The 25,384-nt window shown below is 39.7% G+C and overlaps 1 protein-coding gene across 1 annotated transcript in view; it reads right to left on the reverse strand.

Annotated features, from left to right (window-relative positions):
- Positions 1–25,384, reverse strand: part of LOC134321802 (disintegrin and metalloproteinase domain-containing protein 12) — a 186,850-nt gene that overhangs the window by 153,121 nt on the left and 8,345 nt on the right. Inside the window, exon 2 of the mRNA XM_063003625.1 lies at positions 2,429–2,541. Within this exon, the coding sequence (XP_062859695.1) occupies positions 2,429–2,541 (113 nt within the window). The remainder of the gene's footprint in view (positions 1–2,428; positions 2,542–25,384) is intronic.

Here is a 25,384-nt window from a genome sequence, read left to right on the forward strand (position 1 = left end):
GGACGCTGCCCATGGGGCGCTGTTGGCTGGATGTTTTTGGTTGGTGGACTATTCTCAGTTCAGCAGTGACAGTGAGGTGTTTAAAAACTCCATCAGCATTGCTGTGTGTGATCCACTCACACCAGCACAACACACACTAACACACCACCACCATGTCAGTGTCACTGCAGTGCTGAGAATGATCCACCACCCAAGTAATAAATACTCTGTAGTGGTCTTGGGAGAGTCCTGACCATTAAAGAACAGCATGAAAGGGGGCTAACGAAGCATGCAGAGAAAAAGATGGACTACAGTCAGTAATTGTAGAACTACAAAGTGCTTCTATATGGTAAGTGGAGATGATAAAATAGTCTGTGAGTGTAGAAACAAGGAGGTGGTTTTAATGTTATGGCTGATCAATGTATTGTTTGTAAGGGTTGTTTCTGGGACTAGTTAGACTCTGGCCACTAGGGGTCAACAACGAGCCGGCAATCAGGCCTAAAGCACAACACCTGTGCACAGGTCTATAAAGAGACAGAAAAGCAGTCAGAACTTGCTAGGTCTTTGTCTCATTTTGAGCAAACACGAACAGCCAGTATTCTGGGTAGAGGGCTGAGAGCTTTCACTCTCACCCTCATTTCTCTCGTTTTGAGTTCCTCTCTCTTGCAAAAAAAATTACAACTTCTGCATTCTCTCAGTTAATCTATTGTAGTTCTATTCTTCTGTTGGGAAAGCCTTTTGTTATAATTTCCTCCTTTCCTTGTGAATCTTGAGGTGGTCAGTGTTTCCCCTTGCAGTCTTTTGTTCTCAGTTTTCCCGCTCAAACATTTCCCTAAAATGGGTGGTTTTTGTATTTTCCTTTTGTATTTCTTTGGAGCCTATTGGGTTTTAACCCACCTAGGTTAAGACACTTTCTGTAGAGTCTGTTTGGCCGAGTGGTAGATTGTTCGGACGGTAAAGCAGCGGCCTGGGTTCGATTCCCACTCAGTCTTTGTTTTTTAGTTTAATTATCTGTTTCACAATCAGACTACTAGGCATTTGGCTCCTATTTCTGACAAGTCTGGTAGCTCCCCCGGTTGAGGCACCTGGTGGTGAGGCACGCAGGGATTCAGCGTTCAAATCCCCCACTGGGTGAGCACCATTACATGTTTACATTTACTTGTGGACATAGTGTACAAAAGTAAAAGACCTTTACATTTTGCAATAAACAATAGATTCATTTCATTCTATTAAAGGAGAACAAAACTCATAAGAACAGGCAGCAACACATAGTATTATAAAGTGAACGATTAACCTAATGCTAAGTTCAAAAGATTGGAAAATATCAGACTACCCCAACCCAGAAGAAAATACAGGCAAAGCAACCCGAGCTCAGTAAAACATGTGCTACTGCCACAGGCAAAATATTTATTTGAATAAGATCATTCAACATATTGGTTGGTGCTTTGGAAGAATCCTGAAAAAAATTACAGTATACAGTGTTACCTTGAAACTCAAGGTCATGTAAAAGTAATGGGGTTGTTTTTGACACTTATACACTGAAAATAACACAAATATAATATAAAAACACTTAAAAAATACAATAAAACCTAAAAATTTATAAATTAGTTTTTATAATTATTTCTTATTTCTTAATTGTTTCCTTCTGCTTCTTAATCCTGGAGATGCTTGATCTTGGAATATCGTATTCCGTTCAGTAAAGGCGCATTCACATGAGAAACGGCACACTAGCTTTTGTGCTGCTTTTTAACCATAAGGTTTTAGGTTCTCTGAAAAGCTGATTCTCACAATTTCTCAGAACCTCGAGCTGTAACACAAGTTTAAAAATGAAACACTGAGGAAAACCAGATAAACACAGATACATGTGGAGCTTTCAGACTGGATTTGATGGGTATTCCACACAAAAGCAGATTCGTCTCATATTCGCACATTGAGTTTAAGGGAAACGTTGAGTTTAAGAGTACAAATTTCTCGACGAGGGGTGTTGAGTTTCAAAGAGTTTAAGTTTAGGGGACGTTGAGTTACAAGGTACCACTGTATTTCTGGCCATGTCTGAGAAAGATAAGACCAGATAGGGAGTCACCACCTTGTCACTGCAAAGACTTCCACTGTTTGGTTGAGCCGCTGGTAAAAGTTGAAGATTATGAAGAAAGTTTGGGCTCTCTCTGTTGGTAGCTTTACGCATGTTGGAGAAGACGAAAGTTAACCTATGGTTGTGTTTCAGCGTAGGAAATACAACAGCAGAGGGAAATTAAGCACATACAAATGGGGTGCATAGAGAGAAAATATTTCTAATAAAGGTCATGACAACTCACAGTAATCATTTGGTCAAATTGCACTGCACAGTCTAATACATTAAATACTGCAACCCAGAGATATTTTATTTTAATAAATGTCAGTGAACAATAGAGCATAACGTCCATTAATAATGCAGAAATGCAGCACTTACCATTGATTGCAGAAGGCTGATTGGTCTCTTCTGTAATCCAATTAAAAGCCATGGTTCTGTAGCAACATACTGCTCCATTTTACCAAGAGGTCCCAGCTGATTGGTTGGATTCACTTGAAAAAAGACAAAATACTGCAACTATTATTTTAATTATAAAAGAATCACTTCATGTTTCATCACTACAGCATATCCTGATACCAAGGCAATACCAGAGCTGAAATATACACTGGAATGGTGCCAATCCATCCCAGGCCAGTATTTGTCCTAAAAGAACGCATTAGTGTCAGATTTGACAGTTTTTCACTAACTGATTCAGAATGCTAAAACATGTGATGTTGACTGACAACACACCACTATCAGCCTTTGATGCTATTGTGAAGTGGCCAGTAGCCAATCAGTATGATATTCAGCTGATAAACAAACACAGTGGTACCTTGTAACTCAACGTCCGCTAAACTCACAATCTTTAAAACTCGACGCCCTTCGTCGAGAAATCTGCACCCTTAATCTCAATGTTTCCCTTAAACTTGACGTGTCCAGTTTGTTTTTTAAAAATGTATTTATTTAATTTCAAATTAACAATGAACAGTCGCTTTGTTCAGCACTCTGCTTGAGCGGTGCAGTAATACGTGATCAAAGTGCGAATATAAGACGAATCTGCATTTGTGTGGATCGTCCACATGTATCTGTGTTTAGCTGGATTTTCCTCACTGTTTCACTTTTAAACTTGTGTTACAGCTTGGGCTGCTAAGAAATTGTAAGAATCAGCTTTTTATTTCAGTGTTTTATATTATTATATAACAATATTTATATTGTTATTTTCAGTGTATAAGTGTCAAAAACAACCCCATTATTTTACATTAGCCTAAAATATATGCAAGTCCATGGGACCATGAAATGCATTAACAGGTTTCACATACATCCTTATGGGAAAAAATACCTTGAAACTTGAAAACACCTTTTAAACTCAACGCCAGTCCCAGAACCAATTGACGTTGAGTTTCAAGGTACCACTGTATAATATACTGTATAACATTTTAACATGGGATCTGAATTTAATACACAGTTTTAATACACAATAAGCTTTCTGGTCAAAAATACATGGACACCCTTCTTAATTACTGATTTCAGGTGTTTCAGGCCATTGCTTACAGGTTAGACACATCAGTAATATTATAAAGATGCTTTTGACTAAACGGGCATGCATATACACTCCAAAATCTTGTAGAAAGCTTGTCTAGAAGAGTGGAATGTCCCACTATATTGATGCCCATGGTTTTGAAATAGGATGTTCAACAATGATCATGGTCAGGTGTCCAAATACTTTTGGTCATATTATATGTAAAGCATGTTTTTTTAATAAAATAAAAAGTTTATATAGAAGAGAAAGCACATACTAGCCCCCATGCTAACCATAAGGTAATATGGAAGAGTGGGGTTTAATGTTGAATATACCACGCCAACAAGCAGCATATACAGTATGTCAGTATCTCAGAAAAGTGGCACATCTACCACTTCAACCTACTTTCCAAATGGCTGGCTTTCCTTCACTTTACTTTCTTATGTTTACTTTTCTGCTGACTCCAATTTGCCCACGTTCACTCTCTATTTCTCTTTTCAGATTAATATGTTGTAACACTGCCATGAGTTCAAGGAGTGCCAATCTATATTCAATGGCATTAGAAGACAACATACTCTAAATCCAATCATACTAAATGGTTTCCAACAGGCGTATTTTCCTGGTGGAATTATTACCGGCTTTTGGCTGAGATATATCCTTCATAATTTTGAAGCTTGGAGGTCTGCTCTTCATCTGCTTGAATCATCTATCTTAAAAGGACACAAGTTATTAATGTCAAGTGTACAATAGTGAAAGAGGATGCACCCATTACATCAGTAATAGCAATACCAGATGAGAAATAATCTATCCTACACTGGTCACTGCTAAGTCAATTAAAAAACACACATGCACCTGTGCCACCTAGTTAAAAAGAACCTTCCACAATCTAAAAACTCAGGAAAGCAAAATAATGTGCCACAAACACAAAGCAACAGAAAATGAATATGTTAATATAGGGATTTAAAGACATCTTTCTATTCCTTTTGCTGATATTATTCAATTTACCCATAATGCACATATATCGGCATGTCTAACTGCATCATAAATGTCAGCTCTTCACTCACCAAATTGTTTCAATTACCCAAGATCACAAGCATCTTTTAAAAGCTTACATACATTTCTAACACATTCGAGTCAGCATATAAGCACCTTAACCTTATACACCGATCAGCCATAACATTAAAATCACTCCTTGTTTCTACACTCACTGTCCATTTTATCAGCTCCACTTACCATATAGGAGCACTTTGTAGCTCTACAATTACTGACTGTAGTCCATCTGTTTCTCTGCATGCTTTGTTAGCCCTCTTTCATGCTGTTTTTCAATGGTCAGGACTCTCCCAGGACCACCACAGAGCAGGTATTATTTAGGTGGTGGATCATTCTCAGCACTGCAGTGACACTGACATGGTGGTGGTGTGTTAGTGTGTGTTGTGCTGCTATAAGTGATATGAGTGAGTTTTTAAATACTGTTTCCAGTCACTTTCCACTCTATTAGACACTCCTACCTAGTTGGTCCACCTTGTAGATGTAAAGTCAAGAGACGATCGCTCATCTATTGCTGCTGTTTGAGTTGGTCATCTTCTAGACCTTCATCAGTGGACACAGCACGCTGCCCATGGAGTGCTGTTGGCTGGATATTTTTAGGTGGTGGACTATTCTCAGTCCAGCAGTGACAGTGAGGTGTTTAAAAACTCCAGCAGCATTGCTGTGTCTTATCCACTCATACCAGCACCACACACACTAACACACCACCACCATGTCAGTGTCACTGCAGTGCTGAGAATGATCCACCACCCAAATAATACCTGCTTTGTAGTGGTCCTGTGGGGGTCCTGACCATTGAAGAACAGCATGAAAGGGGGCTAACAAAGCATGCAGAGAAACAGATGGACTACAGTCAGTAATTGTAGAACTACGAAGTGCTTCTATATGGTAAGTGGAGCTGATAAAATGGACAGTCATACAGATAAAATTTGTGGGTGTACAGTTACTGACTATATCCCATATGTTGCTTTACACACTTTCTCACCCTCCTGCATTTCACTTATTAATCATTAAAGTTTCCCAAAGTACCCTTACTGCCCTGATATTGTTTGGGTGGTGGACCACTCTCAGTACTACAGTAATACTAATGTAAAGGACATGGTAGTGTGTTGTACTGGTATGAGTGTAGGAATAGATCAATTTTAACAAATTAAATGAAGCTGACCAGACAAAACATAACATCTTGGGTTTTTACTGTCTGCAATGAAATACATCAAAGTAATGTAAAAAACACTGACGGCTTTTATTCGCATTTTCCTCACAGTCCCAGCTTTTTCTGATTTGAGGTTGTATATCCACAAAGTCTATCTGTATGGTAGGGTTAGTTAAAAATTTCATAGGCAGTAAATTTATATTAATAAAGTAGTTTAGTTGGTTGTCTGTAACACACACATACAAACACTAAGCCACAACAATGACTACATAAAGGATTAAAAAGCTCATTTAGCCAGAACTGGGATCTAGACTGAGGTCACCCCTTTACAAGCAGTCTAACTCACACATGAAATCTCAATCACATCCTTTGCCAGTCTGGTAGTGCTTTGAAGTATTACCTCACAGCAGTAACTTCTAAGATTCTGTAAATTTAATGAGCTGTTGCTGAATGGGCACTTTGTTATTTTACCACAGTTTAGTTTTACCTCTCACTTGTAACCAGTATAACATGAAGAAAAACTGGCCACAGACTGACACCATTCTAAATGTTTAACACAACAGGGTTGTTGATTATAGAAACTTGGATTTACATGGTTTAGCTGTGTCAGTACCATCAGTAAATTAGAGAAGTTTGGGTCGACACATCTGAGGCTGTAATAAGGCAGCAGTAAAACCAGTTATTTTTTATGGCTACTAAGTCAAAGTGTAAACATGGATCGCTATAAAAACTTCTCTACCATTAATCTGCTCTTTTCATTTTCACACACTGACATCAAGGAGAGCTATTTCTAGTTCTTTAATAAAGTCACCAAAGTGTGTGTGTGTGTGTGTGTGTGTGGTAGAGAGAAGAGTGCATTACTGCATCCTACAACAACAACCAATTCATTTTCTATATATTAAATATAGAAAGCTAAAAAGTAGAGCCACACTTTTGTCTCCAGAAGAACTTTAATCTACAACCCCAAATCAGAAAAATTTGGGACATTATGGAAAATGCAAAGTTTCTTACATTCACTTTACATTACATTGACTTTTATTTGATTGCAGACAGGATGAACCTGAGATATTTCATGTTTTATCTGTTCAACTTCATTTCATTTATTAATAAACATCCATTCCTGCATTTCAGGCCTGCAACACATTCCAAAAAAGTTGGGACAGTAAAGCATTTACCACTTTGTAATGTTGCCATTCCTTTTCACCACACTTAAAAGACGTTTTGGCCCTGAGAATACCAAGTGATTTAGTGTTTAAGCTTTTAATTTGGCTCATTCTTCCTGCAAACACGTCAAGATGTGCAACAGTACGGGGTCATCGTTGTTGTATTTTTTTCAAAAATGCTAATTCATCTGACCACAATACACGTTTCCACTGTGTGATGGTCCATCATAGATGCCTCTGAGCCCAGAGAAGTTGAAGCCGCTTCTGGACATGGTTAACATAAGGCTTCTTTTTTACACAGTAAAGTTTTAAGTGACATTTGTGCATGTAACTCTGTATTGTAGTGCTTGACAAAGGTTTGCCAAAGTAATCCCTCACCCATGTGGTTATATCAGAAATTGTTAAGTGGTGGTTCTTGATGCAGCACCGTCTGAGGGATCAAAGATCACGGGCGTTCATCTTAAGCTTGTGCCTTTGGCCTCCTTTCGATTCCTTGTATCGTGTAATGATACAGTGGTACCCAAGTAAAGGTAAAGTATTCAGACCCCTTTAAATTTTTCACTCTTTGTTTCATTGCAGCCAATTGGTAAGATCAAAAAAGTTCTTTTTTTTGCTCATTAATGTACACTCTGCACCCCATCTTGACAGAAAAAAAACAGAAATTTAGATATTTTTGCTAATTTATTAAACAAGAAAAACTGAAATATCACATGGTCATAAATATTCAGACCCTTTGCTGTGACACTCATATTTAACTCACATGCTGTCCATTTCCTTCTGATCCTCCTTGAGATGGTTCTACTCCTTCATTGGAGTCCAGCTGTGTTTAATTAAACTGATTGGACTTGATTAGGAAAGGCACACACCTGTCTATATAAGACTACACAGCTCACAGTGCATGTCAGAGCACATGAGAATCATGAGGTCTAAGGAACTGCCCAAGGAGCTCAGAGACAGAATTGTGGCAAGGCACAGATCTGGCCAAGGTTACAAAAGAATTTCTGCAGCACTCAAGGTTCCTAAGAGCACAGTGGCCTCCATAATCCTTAAATGGAAGAAGTTTGGGACGACCACAACTCTTCCTCGACCTGGCCGTCCAGCCAAACTAAGCAATCGTGGGAGAAGAGCCTTGGTGAGAGAGGTAAAGAAGAACCCCAAGATCACTGTGGCTGAGCTCCAGAGATGCAGTAGGGAGATGGGAGAAAGTTCCACAAAGTCAACTATCACTGCAGCCCTCCACCAGTCGGAGCTTTATGGCAGAGTGTGCCGACGGAAGCCTCTCCTCAGTGCAAGACATATGAAAGCCCGCATACAGTTTGCAAAAAAACACATGAAGGACTCCCAGACTATGAGAAAGAAGATTCTATGGTCTGATGAGATGAAGATTGAACTTTTTGGTGTTAATTCTAAGCGGTATGTGTGGAGAAAACCAGGCACTGCTCATCACCTGCCAAATACAATCCCAACAGTAAAACATGGTGGTAGCAGCATCATGCTATGGTGGTGTTTTTTAGCTGCAGGGACAGGACGACTGGTTGCAATTGAAGGAAAGATGAAGACTGGGCCGAAGGTTCACCTTCCAACAAGACAATGACCCTAAGCACACAGCTAAAATAACAAAGCAGTGGCTTCAGAACAACTCTGTGACCATTCTTGACTGGCCCAGCCAGAGCCCTGACCTAAACCCAATTGAGCATCTCTGGAGAGACTTGAAAATGGCTGTCCACCAACGTTCACCATCCAACCTGAGGGAACTGAAGAGGATCTGCAAGGAAGAATGGCAGAGGATCCCCAAATCCAGGTGTGAAAAACTTGTTGCATCATTCCCCAGAAGACTCATGGCTGTACTAGCTCAAAAGGGTGCCTCTACTCAATACTGAGCAAAGGGTCTGAATACTTATGACCATGTGATATTTCAGTTTTTCTTGTTTAATAAATTAGCAAAAATATCTACATTTCTGTGTACATTAATGAGCAAAAAAAAGAACTTTTTTGATCTTACCAATTGGCTGCAATGAAACAAAGAGTGAAACATTTAAAGGGGTCTGAATACTTTCCGTACCCACTGTATAACGCACTGTAGAGGGAGAAATATGCAAATCCCTTCCAATCTTTCTTTGAGGTACATTGTTTTTAAACATTTCAATAATTTTCTCACGCATTTGCTGACAAACTGGAGATCCTCTGATCATCTTTGCTTATCAAAGACTCAGCCTTTCCTGGATGCTGCTTTTGTACCAAAGCATGATTACAATCACCTGTTGACATTACATCATTATTTAGTTTTTTCATCTCATTTCTAGCCCTGAATTGCCCCCGTCCCAACTTTTTTTGGAATGTGTTGCAGGCCTGAAATGCAAGAATGGATGTTTATTAACAAATAAAATGAAGTTGAGCAGATAAAACATGAAATATCTCGAGTTCAAACTGTCTGCAATCAAAGAAAAGTCAAAGTAAATGTAAGGAACACTGCATTTTTATTTTATTTGCATTTTCCATGCTGTCCCAACTTTTTCTGATTTGGGGTTGTATCTGGGAAGGATGTTATACAACTATTTAATAACTTATGGAAAGATGTCAGAGCCATCTACACCAAAACAAATTTTTTTCAGCTCTTTGATGGCTAAAAGTAATGAAGATCTATTACAATCTGCACTCCAGAACTGCCCATAAAGGTTTAAAGTTGTACAGATCTGGTATCAGGAATGCCATACATATACCGATCAGGCATACCATTATGACCACCTTCCTAATATTGTTTTGGTCTCCCTTTTGCTGCCAAAAAAAGCTCTGACCCATGGAGTCTGACACCTTTTCTATCAGAACCAGCATTAACTTCTTCAGCAATTTGAGCTACAGTGGCACGTCTGTTGGATCGGACCACACGGGCCAGCCTTTGCTCCCCACATGCATTAATCAAGCTTAATTGGCCGCCCATGACTCTGTTGCCGGTTTACCACTATTCCTTCCTTGGACCACTTTTAATAGATACTGAACACCCCACAAAAGCTGCAGTTTTGGAGATGCTCTGACCCAGTCGTCTAGCCATCATAATTTGGCCTTTGTTAAACTCACTCAAATCCTTACGCTTGCCCATTATTCCTGCTTCTAACACATCAACTTTGAGGATGAAAAGTTCACTTGCTACCTAATATATCCCACCCACTAACAGGTGTCGTGATGAAGAAATAATCAGCGTTATTCACTTTACCTGTCAGTGGTCATAATGTTATGCCAGGTCGGTGAGCAAACATTGTTGGTAAAAACCTTTATTTGGCTACTTTTAAATACATAGTTTTATCAGACCAGATTAGCTTTTTCCATTGGTCAGAGATCCAGGTTTTATTCTTCTTATGAAATTTCCATGATGTGTTTTGTTGAGACTAGCTCATAGACGTACTCGTAATTCTGTGGTCACTACAATTTAGACACGACACCGCTATTTAGGTACTAGACTACACTAGCTTACTGGACATTCTATTCCAAAACTATGGGTATTAGGCCAAATCCCCTCCCCTTTCTCCTTTCCTTTCTTTATGGACCTTGAATTATGCACAGGAGCATAGTAATGCTGAAACAGTAAAAGACTAAAATGTTATAGAAATTTATGCCATGAAAACACATGAACCTAATGATAAGTCCACAAAGTTTTAACCATATAATATATTATGCTTTCTACAGTTCACCAGTCATCAGCTTTGAAATAAGTAATACTGTGCTGAACATGGTTTTGTCTGCTATGACACTGTAGACATAATTCCTACATTCAAAGAGGAAAGACTTAAATTGACCATTTACCATAAATGCCTGATGTGTGCACCTGGAAGTACTAGAGAAGCAATTTCTCCTGCAAATAAATCATGGCTTGTTTTTGGCTCACCACCATCTATGGGGATGCTGGGAATATTCAGTCTTCTACTGTTAAACTTTATCTGAACAACAGCTGAGCCTTTCCTACTAAGCATGACAAAAGATGCAGAAATTGATTTACCAAAAGCCTCTGGTTTTGAACTGCATATGAAACTCTATCTTTCATCTTTCATCATCCGTTTGATTAGGGCGCGTTCAACTAAGAACTAATACTCCGCTTTTGTGGGGACTTATAAAACATGGAAAGGAATTTCTTTTGTTCCTGGCTTTCCTGCAGTTGACCTCCCCCAACCTTCCTATATCTGTATCCTTCTAGATCCTGACATTCTCTTGTCCTCTCTGTTCTTTGGTATTGAGCTGACCTGGTTACAGCCTGTGAGCACTGAGTAATAGCATCGTCCAAAAGATCTAGCGCTATGTAACAACAGTGCACACTCCATTCCCAGCATGCTTATAACTAAACCCTAATCTCATTTAATAAAATGGTAATCGAATCATTCGGAGACACACATCAGTGTAAACCTGCATAACAGTACACAGTGTGAGGAGGGGCACTAACAAAACATAGACATGATATTAATGGACAGAGATAAACAGGGAGTGTACAGAAAGGTGTAATGTGCTAGACACTGTCTCTTGTGACCTCTTGTCTGCCTATGTAGCTTATCCTCAAATAAAAGCAAGATGGCATTTATAACCATGACTCATATAGCCATTATATAAATTGTGTTTTGTGTACAGAAACATCAGCAAGCAGCCTGAATTGAATAGTGCACAGAATTATGGGTCCGTGCCTTATGCGTTTTGTTCTGAGGGTTTCCTCTTGGTAATACAGTTTCCTGCACCTAGGTATGAGTAAATAAGTGAATGACTAAATCTGTGTTGCTATGTAGAAGACTGGACCAAGTCAATGTGTATTCCTGCATTATAGCACCCAATGTTGCCAGACCTACCACAGTTCTGACTTAGATGATGTGATTTGTAACAATTTGTGTTCCTTGAAGCTCCCACCAGTGGGAGGTACACCAAATGACCTAGAAAAATGAGCTCCATGCTTTAAAACAAACAAAAATAGAATTCAAGTGATTCCAATAATCCATTATGTGTTTATTACAATAATATTTTATTTAAGTAACACTTTTAATTTAGTGTTTGTCAGCTTGGTAGAATATACACCTATCAGCCATAACATTAAAATCACCTCCTTGTTTCTACACTCACTGTCCATTTTATCAGCTCCACTTACCATATAGAAGCACTTTGTAGTTCTACAATTACTGACTGTAGTCCATCTGTTTCTCTACATGCTTTGTTAGCCCCCTTTCATGCTGTTCTTCAATGGTCAGGACTCTCCCAGGACCACTACAGTAGGTACTATTTGGGTGGTGGGTCATTCTCAGCACTGCAGTGACTCTGACATAGTGGTGGTGTGTTAGTGTGTGTTGTGCTGGTTTGAGCGGATCAGACACAGCAATGCTGATGGAGTCTTTAAACACCTCACCGTCACTGCTGGACTGAGAATAGTCCACCAACCAAAAACATCCAGCCAACAGCACCCCGTGGGCAGCGTCCTGTGACCACTGATGAAGGTCTAGAAGATGACCAACTCAAACAGCAGCAATAGATGAGCAATCGTCTCTTGACTTCACATCTACAAGGTGGACCAACTAGGTAGGAGTGTCTAATAGAGTGGACAGTGAGTGAACTCGGTATTTAAAAACTCCAGCTGCGCTGCTGTGTCTGATCCACTCATACCAGCACAACACTCACTAACACACCACCACCATGTCAGTGTCACTGCAGTGTTGAGAATGATCCACCACCCAAATAATACCTGCTCTGTGGTGGTCCTGTGGGGGTCCTGACCATTGAGGAACAGGGTGAAAGCAGGCTAAAAAGGTAAGTAGAGAAATAGATGGACTACAGTCAATAATTGTAGAAAAACAAAGTGCATTTATATGGTAAGTGGAGCTGATAAAATTAACAGTGTGTGTAGAAATTACATAGATAGTGTTTCCCAATCTGGGATCTGTGATGTCTGATGTTAATTTACACACAGACAGTACTTCTACTGTTTAAAAGTGTTAAAATGGCCACAAAATCCACTTCTTGAAAAGTTGATTCATTTTGTAAATGCAGTAAAAACAAGAATCTGTATAATAATGTTTTACTGAACAAGATAATAATAGTATTTTCTAAATAAATTTACAAAATGTACAAAAAAAACGAGGCAGAGGCATGTTTACCACAGTGTTACATCACCTTTTCTATTAGCATACACACTCTGCGTCTATGAAGCCATGCTGAGTATCTCGTGCAGAGTGAGGCCTTTCACTATCTTGCTAAAAAACATAAAATCCCCAAGGAAAGTCATAATTTATATGGCAGCATACACCGATGAGGCATACCATTATGACCACCTTCCTAATATTGTGTTCGTCCCCCTTTTGCTGCCAAAACAGCCCTGACCTGTCGAGGCATGAAGTCTGACACCTTTCTATCAGAACCAGCATTAACTTCTTCAGCAATTTGAGCTACAGTAGCTCGTCTGTTGGATCTGACCACACGGGCCAGCCTTCGCTCCCCACGTGCATCAATGAGCCTTGGCCACCCATGACCCTGTCGCCGGTTTACCACTGTTTCTTCCTTGGACTACTTTTGATAGACACTGCAGACCAAGAACGCCTGGATGCTCTGACCCAGTCGTCTAGCCATCATAATTTGGGCCTTGTTAAACTCACTCAAATCCTTACGCTTGTCCATTTTTCTTGCTTCTAACACATCAACTGAGGATAAAATTTTCACCTAATATATCCCACCCACTAACAGGTGCTGTGATGAAGAGATAATCAGTGTTATTCACTTCACCTGTCAGTGGTCATAATGTTATGCCTGGTCAGTGTATGTCTCTTTAAAATAATGTGTCAATGGTACCTGTACACTTATGCATAAAGTATTGTTTGATTATGACTGAAAACAGCTGGAGACTATAGGTCAACTGCACACATTTTGCTGCGGTTGTGAATTTACATTTAGGGAATTTAGCAGACACATTCATTCAAATCAACTTACGATTGTAAGCAATTACACTGCAAGCGACTTAAAGTTAAGGGCCTTGATAAGGTGACTTGGCGGTAGTGCAGCTTGAACCAGCAACCTTCCAATTACTAGTCCAGCACCTTAATCACTAAGCAACCACTTAAACTTTCACTTTACCAGAGATAGAAATTACTCTGGATGGTCAGATGCTATCCATAAACCACCAAAACAGGTCTGCCATTAATAAGAAGGTGTGTTACAGAGAATTGTCTAGAGTCAAGCAAGCTTTACATTAACATGGGTTTAACGGCCATAATAATAAAAAGTAACCCAAATATTTACATTTTTAACTATGCAAAAGGGCAGCACGGTGGCTCGGTGGGTAGCACTGTCACCTTACAGCAAGAAGGTCCTGGATTCGATCCCCAGACGGGGCAGACCAGGTCCTTTCTGTGCGGAGTTTGCATGTTCTCCCTGTGTCTCCGGGAGCTCCGGTTTCCTCCAACAGTCCAAAAACATGCAGTCAGGTTAATTGGAGACACTGAATTGCCCTATAAGACAATGTGTGTGTGTGTGTGTGTGTGTGTGTGTGTATCTGCCCTGCGATGGAGTGGTGCCCTGTCCAGGGGGTTACTGTGCGCCTTGTGCCCATTGAAAAGCTGAGACCCTAATTGGACAAGCGGTTTGGACAGTGAGTGAGTGAGTGAGTAACTATGTAAAAGTCAACAAACAGTTAAGCTTAGATGTGGCAACAAGTTGGGAAAGGCTTGTTTCTGTTCCAGCATGACTGTGTCTCTGTGCACACAAGTAAGGTCAATAAAGTCATGGTTTAATTTTGGTGTAAAGATAATCAAGAGCCCTGACCTCAACCCTGCTAAATGCTTTTAAGACAAACTAGAATGATGGTTGCAAGCTAGACCTTCGAACTGAACAAAAGTGCCTGTCTTCACAAATGCTCTTTTGTCTAAATAGGCACAAACATCCACAGACACAATCCAAAATCTAGTGGAAAACCTTGCTAGAAGAGGGTAGGCTCTATAGCTGCTGGGAGGGGGGGACTCCATATTAATGCCTACGTATGAAAATAACTCCGCTCGTTACTCTGCATTCGTCCACCATATTTGTTATTTTTTTGTGAGAAAAGTTGTGACGCACAGAATGCTGGGATTGCCTTCACTGCTAAGGCAGCATCGGATGCTCCCTCGTTATTTAGTCAAAATGCCGTTCAGATTTAAGGTGCCTTAGTAGGGAGCATTTTAAGGCATCTAAGAATTCGAACAGCCTTCTTCTCGGGAGTGCGCGTAGGATGGCGTAAAATGCTGCCTATGTAGAGAGCTCACTAGGTTTTCAAACACACCCATAGTCAGTGATTTAGTGTATAAAAATGTAATATATACTAGAATAGTACTGAAATACTATGATTGTATTATATACTATAATACTTTAGCCTGTTAGTGTGGCCTGATAGGGCTAAAAGTAGTGTTACGGACATGACAAGACCATTTTTACTATAATTTTCTGACACTTGTCTATTTCACTGTGAAAGATCAATTCAGATCCTTAGTTTATGTTTTCAGCATTTAGCAATTATAATCACTATTACTTAATGTTAGGAAGGAGAGGGAAGGAGAAACTCTCCAATTAGAGACCACATACACTTTTCATTGAAGTGGCACCAGTAAAAGGAGGATAAGTAATCCAGGGTGACCGAGGAACAGAGCAATTTAAATGTTAAGATGAATTATTTATCATGGCCAATACATGGTGCCAAGAATACGTCTTTAAATATCTCTCATTTTTGAGAGACATTGACGTTTACTGTGTGAAACTGATATTCTTCCTGAGTTTTACAAAAAATAAAGGTTTACAGTTTAACTCTTGAGAAAAGACTCCTAATTTTTAATACATATACAAATGCATCAATCTAAATAAGGTATACAGGCATTTCCAAATGCCTAAGATTCCACAAAACAGAATGATGAGAATAACATCATTGTTTACTGACATTTACAAACAGGCACCTGAATTATTTCCAAATCTTTTGACATAATGTTTTATGGCCAGACCAAAAAAGGCTCTTTTTATGTCTGGAAAAGCAAATATAGCAGTCAAGCAGTGTAACTGGCAGATACGTTGATGCATCAGGATCTGGAAACCTTGTTATTTAGTGAATAATTAATTCCACTCTTTATTAGGAAAATCCTTCAGAATGGAGAAAGGTCATCTCTTCTTATATTCTGAAGCTGAGGCGTAATTAAGTTATGCAGCAGGTTAATAACCTGAAATATGAAAACATATTTACATCTAAATGACTAAAAATAAACAGAATTAAAGGTTTTTAAATTTAAATATGCTGTGGCAAAACCTGAATCAAGCAGTTCATGGCTGAAAACCTTGCCTTGCTTGGCTGAAAACCTTTTTTTTCTGACTGAAAGCAGTTCTTGAAAAACAAAAGTGGGATAAAATTATCTCCCAGTGATGTGAATGAGTAATAGTAAATTATATTATAATTGTTACTGCTAAATTTCAGATAAGTGTGGTGCAAATCCCATAATAAATTATTTGATTTGATTGATTATTATTTTTTTTCTTTTAATTTACTTATTCAGTGTAAAAAAATATTGCAATTATAGAGGGACTTATGAAAGAGCAATCACTGTTCCTACACCCTGTGGCCTGGTAAACCCCACTGGGTTCAACTGGTGAGAACTATGCCTCCTGTTGGTCAAAACTCTAATACGTTGTTGATTCTTTGCCATGACAGCTGTCTCTTAGTCAGTGTGCTCAGGGCACAACAAATTTAAGTCTGTATGTGTGTATGGCTATCCTTACAGTCATGGGAAGCACATGTCTGGCAGCAGCTTAAAGCAACCCCAACTGCTCAGAGTAGGAAAACAAAAGCTATGTCTTCCCCCCTATACCCCACAGCCCTGTGTTTTGTATGCATTTCAGTGTGCAGGCCAACATTTTACAACAGTTCTGTGTTTTTCTGCACTCAGATATAGAATACATGCTCATACTTTACCAAAATGTTTGAAAAGTACAGTAAGTAACATTCAAATGTTGAATACAGAGTGAAGGGAAAACATTCAACAAGTTTAGTGTTAATTTAATACACTGATCAGTCATAACATTAAAACCACCTCTTTGTTTTTTCATTCACTGTCCATTTTATCAGCTCCACTTACCATATAGAAGCACTTTGAAGATCTACAGTACATTGCTGTGTCTTATCCACTAATACCAGCACAACACACACTAACACACAACCACCATGTCATTGTCACTGCAGTGCTGAGAACGACCCACCACCCAAATAATACCTACTCTGTATTGGTCCTGAGAGAGTCCTGACCATTGAAGAACAGCGTGAAAGCAGGCTAACAAAGTATGCAGAGAAACAGATGGACTACAGTCAGTAATTGTAATGTACAGGTTACATACAGTTAAATCAAGATATTTATGCTGAAATTAATAACACTTATAATAATAATAATAATAATAATAATAATAATGCATTTTCTGCATGAACTTTGTTTCATTAGTGAAAAAAGGTTTGACATTGGTTGGGAAGGGTGAAGGAGCTTCCTTAAGCAACCAAATTACAAAACAGAGCAAAGAGCTCACACAAAAGCAAACACCATAAACATCCCTGTTAGAACAACTGGTTGAGTAATCTGCAACTGGAACGTTTATGAAACCACAACTTGTCCCCTGACAACAGAACCCCAGAAGAATTCTGGGCGGCACGGTGGCTCGGTGGGTAGCACTGCCACCTCACAGCAAGAAGGTCCTGGGTTTGATCCCCAGGTGGGGAGGTCCGGGTCCTTTCTGTGTGGAGTTTGCATGTTCTCCACGTGTCTGCGTGGGTTTCCTCCGGGAGCTCCGGTCTCCTACCACAGTCCAAAGACATGCAAGTAAGGTGAATTGGAGATACAAAATTGTCCATGATTGTGTTCGATATAACCTTGTGAACTGATGAACCTTGTGTAATGAGTAACTACTGACGAGCATCTAAGATTTGTGCATGAGCACTGACAAATCAGACTAATGGTGAGACGAAACTAAAATAGAATGCTGGGAATAATTCATCTTACCAAATTTACAGTAAAATATGAAGGTGGAAGCATAGTGATTTTAGAACTGACCTTTGACATCCTCTGTTAAAATCCTTTGACAATGTTAAACAACACTCTTCTTCATATATTCTTCATATGTCACAAAGAAGCAAGCAAAGCAGGGAGACATGGCCTGGGGCTTTGCCCTTAAGGGTGGGCAAGTAGCTTCACCATATCTCTTTGTACCAAAGAGACCATTGACAAAAGCCAGAGCACTTCCAGATAAACCCATGTGACCTTTAAATAAGAGCTGGAGAATTGTGATGCATGTGTTCAAACGTGAGTCATGTAGGACCTGAAGCTTTAATCATATACACAAATGGGCACTTATCAGCTGTCCACAGAATTTGTCTGTAAGAGACACCAAATCATGCTGCTCATGCGGGCTTAACTGCTGTCTGCAGACAAGATGGATTTTATACTGAATGGCCATAAAGACATTGTGAGCAAGTGTAATCCTAAGGTGGCTCAGCGGTGTGTTATGCTAGGCCAGGTTTAATGTCAGCTGTGTTATCAACCTGCCAGTCATTCACACAGACATTATTCTCTCTGTTTTATGGGGTGGCCAAAGCCCTGTGATGGATTAGGGTATTCCTGCCTTGCGCCCTGTGTTTGTTGGTGGAACTGGACCTGCCACAACCCTGACCAGGATAAAGTGGTTGATGTAAACTAAATTTATATTTATATTTTCAGCATATAGCAGACACTTTTATCCAAAGAGACTTACAGCACTGTGACAGTATTTTGTCTAAGCAATTGAGGGTTAAGGGCCTTGCTCAAGGGCTCAACAGTGGCAACCTGGCAGTGATGGGGCTTGAACCAGTGACCTTTTAATTACTAGTCCAGTACCCTAACTGCTATGCTATAACTAAATGAAGTATAATATAAATACTAATGTGTTAAAGTTGCATCAGTTTATCAAAAACCCATGTTTTGGTAATGTTGGATATACCCAGTTTAAATCAAATACAGTAGACCCTTGAGTTACAAACGGTTTACCATATGAACATTTTGGGTTACGAACGATCTTTTTCAATTTAATGTACGAACAAATTTCGGATCACGAACCAAAATTTGTGAAACACGTGACGTCACGAACAAGTTGACTCCGATCATCTCTCTATATACAGTGTATCACAAAAGTGAGTACACCCCTCACATTTCTGCAGATATTTAAGTATATCTTTTCATGGGACAACACTGACAAAATGACACTTTGACACAATGAAAAGTAGTCTGTGTGCAGCTTATATAACAGTGTAAATTTATTCTTCCCTCAAAATAACTCAATATACAGCCATTAATGTCTAAACCACAGGCAACAAAAGTGAGTACACCCCTAAGAGACTACACCCCTAAATGTCCAAATTGAGCACTGCTTGTCATTTTCCCTCCAAAATGTCATGTGATTTGTTAGTGTTACTAGGTCTCAGGTGTGCATATGGAGCAGGTGTGTTCAATTTAGTAGTACAGCTCTCACACTCTCTCATACTGGTCACTGAAAGTTCCAACATGGCACCTCATGGCAAAGAACTCTCTGAGGATCTTAAAAGACGAATTGTTGCGCTACATGAAGATGGCCAAGGCTACAAGAAGATTGCCAACACCCTGAAACTAAGCTGCAGCACAGTGGCCAAGATCATCCAGCGTTTTAAAAGAGCAGGGTCCACTCAGAACAGACCTCGCGTTGGTCGTCCAAAGAAGCTGAGTGCACGTGCTCAGCGTCACATCCAACTGCTGTCTTTGAAAGATAGGCGCAGGAGTGCTGTCAGCATTGCTGCAGAGATTGAAAAGGTGGGGGGTCAGCCTGTCAGTGCTCAGACCATACGCCGCACACTACATCAAATTGGTCTGCATGGCTGTCACCCCAGAAGGAAGCCTCTTCTGAAGTCTCTACACAAGAAAGCCCGCAAACAGTTTGCTGAAGACATGTCAACAAAGGACATGGATTACTGGAACCATGTCCTATGGTCTGATGAGACCAAGATTAATTTGTTTGGTTCAGATGGTCTCAAGCATGTGTGGCGGCAATCAGGTGAGGAGTACAAAGATAAGTGTGTCATGCCTACAGTCAAGCATGGTGGTGGGAATGCCATGGTCTGGGGCTGCATGAGTGCAGCAGGTGTTGGGGAGTTACATTTCATTGAGGGACACATGAACTCCAATATGTACTGTGAAATACTGAAGCAGAGCATGATCCCCTCCCTCCGGAAACTGGGTCGCAGGGCAGTGTTCCAGCATGATAATGACCCCAAACACACCTCTAAGACGACCACTGCTTTATTGAAGAGGCTGAGGGTAAAGGTGATGGACTGGCCAAGCATGTCTCCAGACCTAAACCCAATAGAACATCTTTTGGGCATCCTCAAGCGGAAGGTGGAGGAGCGCAAAGTCTCGAATATCCGCCAGCTCCGTGATGTCGTCATGGAGGAGTGGAAAAGCATTCCAGTGGCAACCTGTGAAGCTCTGGTAAACTCCATGCCCAGGAGAGTTAGGGCAGTTCTGGGAAATAATGGTGGCCACACAAAATATTGACACTTCAGGAACTTTCACTAAGGGGTGTACTCACTTTTGTTGCCAGTGGTTTAGACATTAATGGCTGTATATTGAGTTATTTTGAGGGAAGAATAAATTTACACTGTTATATAAGCTGCACACAGACTACTTTTCATTGTGTCAAAGTGTCATTTTGTCAGTGTTGTCCCATGAAAAGATATACTTAAATATCTGCAGAAATGTGAGGGGTGTACTCACTTTTGTGATACACTGTATATATATACAGTGAGCAAACATTCGGACAGCGGATGGTGTTTTCTTTATATTTCGTAAAATTCTATATTAAAATGGCCAAAAAGAAGCTGCAAAGACCAGTAGGTGTCACGGTGTATCAGACAGAGGGAACAGTGAGTGAGAGAGAAGAAGGAACTCGGTTGAGTAAAGTAAGCTGCGTCTGAAATCGCATACCTACAGAGTACGTACTAGATTCGAGGAAGTACGCACCGCTCGGCCGGTAAAGAAGTACGCGCTTTCAGAAGTGTGCAGTATGCACGCAACACCCCGACGTACTACGTCCGCCATCTTACCAACGCCAAGTGATGACGTGAGGACATGATCACATAATATCACCATAGTTACAGACCGCATGCTCATTACAAGTTATTATGGTGTATGGTACAGCACACGTACTGTACTGTACATGTGATGTGTGTGTGTTTTTATGTACAGTACAGTACTACTGTGTATTGTTGTTTATTATTGTTTATTACAGTAATGTCTATTCTGTAATTTAAGATTTAAGGGAAAATATACTTGTATTTATAACAAAAAAGACCATTTAAGACATTAGAAAGGTTAGGTAAGGGGGTTGTTTGGGAGGTCTGGCACGGATTAATTCTATTTACATTATTTCTTATGGGAAAAATAGGTTTAACTAACGAACATTTTGACTTAAGAACAGCCCTTCAGAACCAATTACATTCGTAAGTCAAGGGTCTACTGTACTGTACATTTTCATATTGGGGGTAAAAATAAAACTGAACTTGATGGGAAACATAAGGATATTTCATAGGGTAATAAAACATCACAACCACCACCAAAAGACATAATGCATGTGTGTGTTGTTGCATTTGACATGACAGATGCTAGCTGGCTAAAATTCTGCACATTTGAAACACCAAGTGTTGTCTAAGTTGGCTGTCTCGTTGTCTTGCAATGATGAACGCACAACATCCTGCCATATGAGGACTTCTTATGTTGCTCCACTGAGCAAAACCTGATTAGGCTGGCATATTAAATGAAGAACCTTGAAACTTTGAGCTGTAGCATTCTATAGCCTTGTGCTTAAGAAACTGTGTACATGGAGAAGAAAATGTGTTACATGACTGGGTGATTGGTTACTTCCACTGGGATTTCAGCCCTTCTTTTTCTCCTCAGCTGTCTCTATTTCCCTGCAGGGTGGTTTAGGACTGCAGTCTTGGCTACAGTCAGTTCTGAAATAAGAAGCGATTTCTCTTCATTGCAGCATCTAGCGCTATGAATGAAGAGCAAAGAGAAGCTCTCAGGGCATCAGAACTTGCTCATCCGTGCTTTCAGGCTGTTCAGCAGATTACATTTATATGTCCTTGTGGATAATAGAGTTAGGCACGCATAATGAGCAAAGCTTGTGAATATGGGCTACTGATGCAGACTTTGGCTCAATGATAAAGACACTCATAATGGGACTTTTAAGCATTGACAGCTACAGCGAATGCAATAAAGACCAGAAAAATGGTCCTGTTTTGTCCATCACATTATGACCTGTTTGAGTGTTGAAATGAAATATATTGCACACTACATAATTCCTTATTTAAAAGAACATGACCAATTAATTGATGTTACCAGTATTTCTTTAACTCATTGTTGTACCAACCAGAATCTGTTATATGAGCAGGTATAGAAATGCATCCTGATGTTATACAGCAATCTTTACATCTGTCTATATGTGTCAAATCCTATTCAAAGATTAAAAACCATATAAACCATATTTCCAGAAAAGTAGGAACATTTGAATTGCAATAAAACATCAATGTGATTTGTGAGTTGTGGCCTAGTAGTTAAGGTACTGGACTAGCAATCCAAAGGTCACTGGTTCAAGTCTCACCACTGCCAGTTTGCCACTGTTTGGCCCTTAAGCAAGGCCCTTAACCTTCAATTGCTTAGACAATATACTGTCACAGTACTGTAAGTCGCTTTGGACAAAAGCGTCTGCTAAATGCTGAAAATGTAAATGTAAATGTTAACTCTACTGAACACAGATCTAAACTACAGGCAGGCCAGTCAAGCACTCGGACTCTGTGTCTATAAAGCCACACTGTTAGTGGCGCAGCTGGATATTCTGCTAGCACACCGGCGCTGAGATTCTGAACACCCCAGTTCAAATCCCGGCTCTACCACCGGTCAGCTGGGCGCCATCTAGCGGGCACAACTGGAAGTGCCTACAGCAGACAATATTTTCTATAATTGGCCACCATGTCTGCTAGGGTGGGATGCCGGACTGTGTGGGTGGGGTCTTCAAAAGCTGTGTAAGGACCCTGGTTAGCAGATAGAAGCGCCTGTGCAAAAAGCATGGGTGAAAAAAAGGGGGGGGACTGAGGCCTGGCATCGTCTTGCTCAAATAACCTAGGAAAATACTTTCGAGGCAAAGACGTCACCTGGATGGCAGCATATGTCTCTCTTAAATCCCAATATGCACCAGCATGTCAATGGTACTTTTAAAACATATGCAATTCACCCATCTCGTGAGCACTGATGCCTCCTCATACCATGACAAATATTGTCTTTAGCACACAGAACATGACTTTGATTTCCATGCTGAAATATGAACTCTTCTAACCGCAGCATACAATTCCAGTGTCTTTTGGTCCATCTGAAATGAGCCTGGGCCCAGAGAACTCTGCAGCGTTTTTGCAAAGAATTAATGTATGCCTTTTTCTTTGCATAATATTTCCCACTGTTTTGTTTGGGAGATGGTGAGGGAGTTATTTCTTTTCACTTCTGTCAGTTAAATAAACGTTTATGATAAATTTAATGCATTTTTCAAATTTTGCCAACTTTTCTGTACATAGGGTTGGTACAAAATAAGGTTTTGCTTGTAAAACTTTATATGTAAGCAGTAAATACTATCATACTCCTCAGGTCCAAGAAAGTATCAAGCCAACTTTCATATATGTGAAACATATGAGCATCAGTTCAACAGCTGCTTAAGTGACTGACCCAATGTCTGGCAAGGTCTGATATGTTATCTGATCTCTTCAGGACCCCAAATCCTGCTCAGCTGCCTCATGCTTCAACAGTGCAGTAATATCTGGGCCTGAATAAACCTTCTATGAGATTACCTCTGTTAACAGAAACTGTCATTAAATGTGTTACCATCATTACAGTTAGACTGCCTTGCACAATATGATCGCCTTTAGAGGCACCGAGGCACAAAAGGTCATTGTGAAATGGCACAGTGTCTACTCGGGTGCTCTCTCAGTTAAGATTATGTTAACACCAGAATGGTTTTGCGAAACTGGGCCAGGCATGAAAGGGCTTTAAAATGCAAACAGGCTAACTCCCTGGCTGTGTTAAAAATGCGTTTTGAGTAAACAAAATTAGTAAGTACAACTAATTTGGTGTGACCCAGTAATTGTTTGTAGAAGTATCTGAACATGTGACATGGTCTCTGTAAACTCTTGTGCTGTGAAACTCTTATATTTAACATATAATTTAATGCTACAGAACCTAATCTTTATGTTAAACTTGCATGACATAAATAGGAGGTAACAAATGGTATAGGAAATGTAAGGCTTTCAGCACTTGACAGGTGCTAATGCAAACAAAATTGTGGACCTTAGTGAGTAGGTGCTGATTTTGACTATCACACCCCTGTTGCGCCACATTAGTGTGGACACATTCTTTTGCGGCCAAAAAAAGGAACAACAAAAGCATATCAATCTAACTGTTTCAGCCACAGGTATTACTAAAATAAATACAATTAATTACATAAATTAAAGTGAATGCTTCCAGGTATGGAAAAGGGTTGTAACTGTTTTAGTAAGTCCCGTTTACACAGTGCAACCTCTATTAATCACTAAACACTTTCAGCATTAATCAACGTCAATAGTTTTTTTTGCCAGGCATTTTTATTCTCTTTGAGTCTGACACGTGTTTACAAAATGTTAAATAGAAATGCAAATAAATTACTGTGGATGCCCTTATTGGACCTTGAGCATGTTGAATGGCTCTATTTTGACAAATGCAAAAGGATTACTAATTTAGGCTGGGGTTTAAAGATATATACACCGACCATGCATGACATTATGACTAGGGCTGGCTCGATACCACTTTTTTATGTTCAATACTGCAAACTAAGTATCTGCCGATACCGATACCAATCCGATACCATCATGTCTCCTTTCAAACAACTAAGCAGTAATAATACATGTCTCAATGCACCATGGTTAAACTAGCTATCTAAATAACAATGCTCAGACTGTAAAACAAAAATTCTAAAGGAATAAATACAGAACCTACAACATCACACTTACACAAAACTGCTGTTTTTATTTTAACTTAAACACAGAACATTTAGCAGCATTTTTGGTTTCACTTACATTCGAGCTGTTGTTCACGTGACACATCTCGCTTTACGGCGTGTCGTCCAAAGTGTCTACAATTGGAAGATGTGGATGTCAATCAAAAGTGATGGACCAATTAGAATTGACACAGTTGAGATTTTCCGCTAAAGGTGCGCTCATTAAAAAACCCTGCTGGATTTTGAAGGGGACATCTGTGGCTAAATGGGAAACGGTGTAGTTTGTTTTATTTCATAACACTAATGGATTAATCGTTGAGGATGTGAGAGATCTCCAACCCGGGACAAGATAGGTTTTCTTTATCTCAGGTGAGCGATTTATCATTTAGAAA

Source organism: Trichomycterus rosablanca, chromosome 10 (genome assembly GCF_030014385.1).
Source record: "Trichomycterus rosablanca isolate fTriRos1 chromosome 10, fTriRos1.hap1, whole genome shotgun sequence".
In the NCBI taxonomy this organism is placed as follows: Eukaryota; Metazoa; Chordata; class Actinopteri; order Siluriformes; family Trichomycteridae; genus Trichomycterus; species Trichomycterus rosablanca.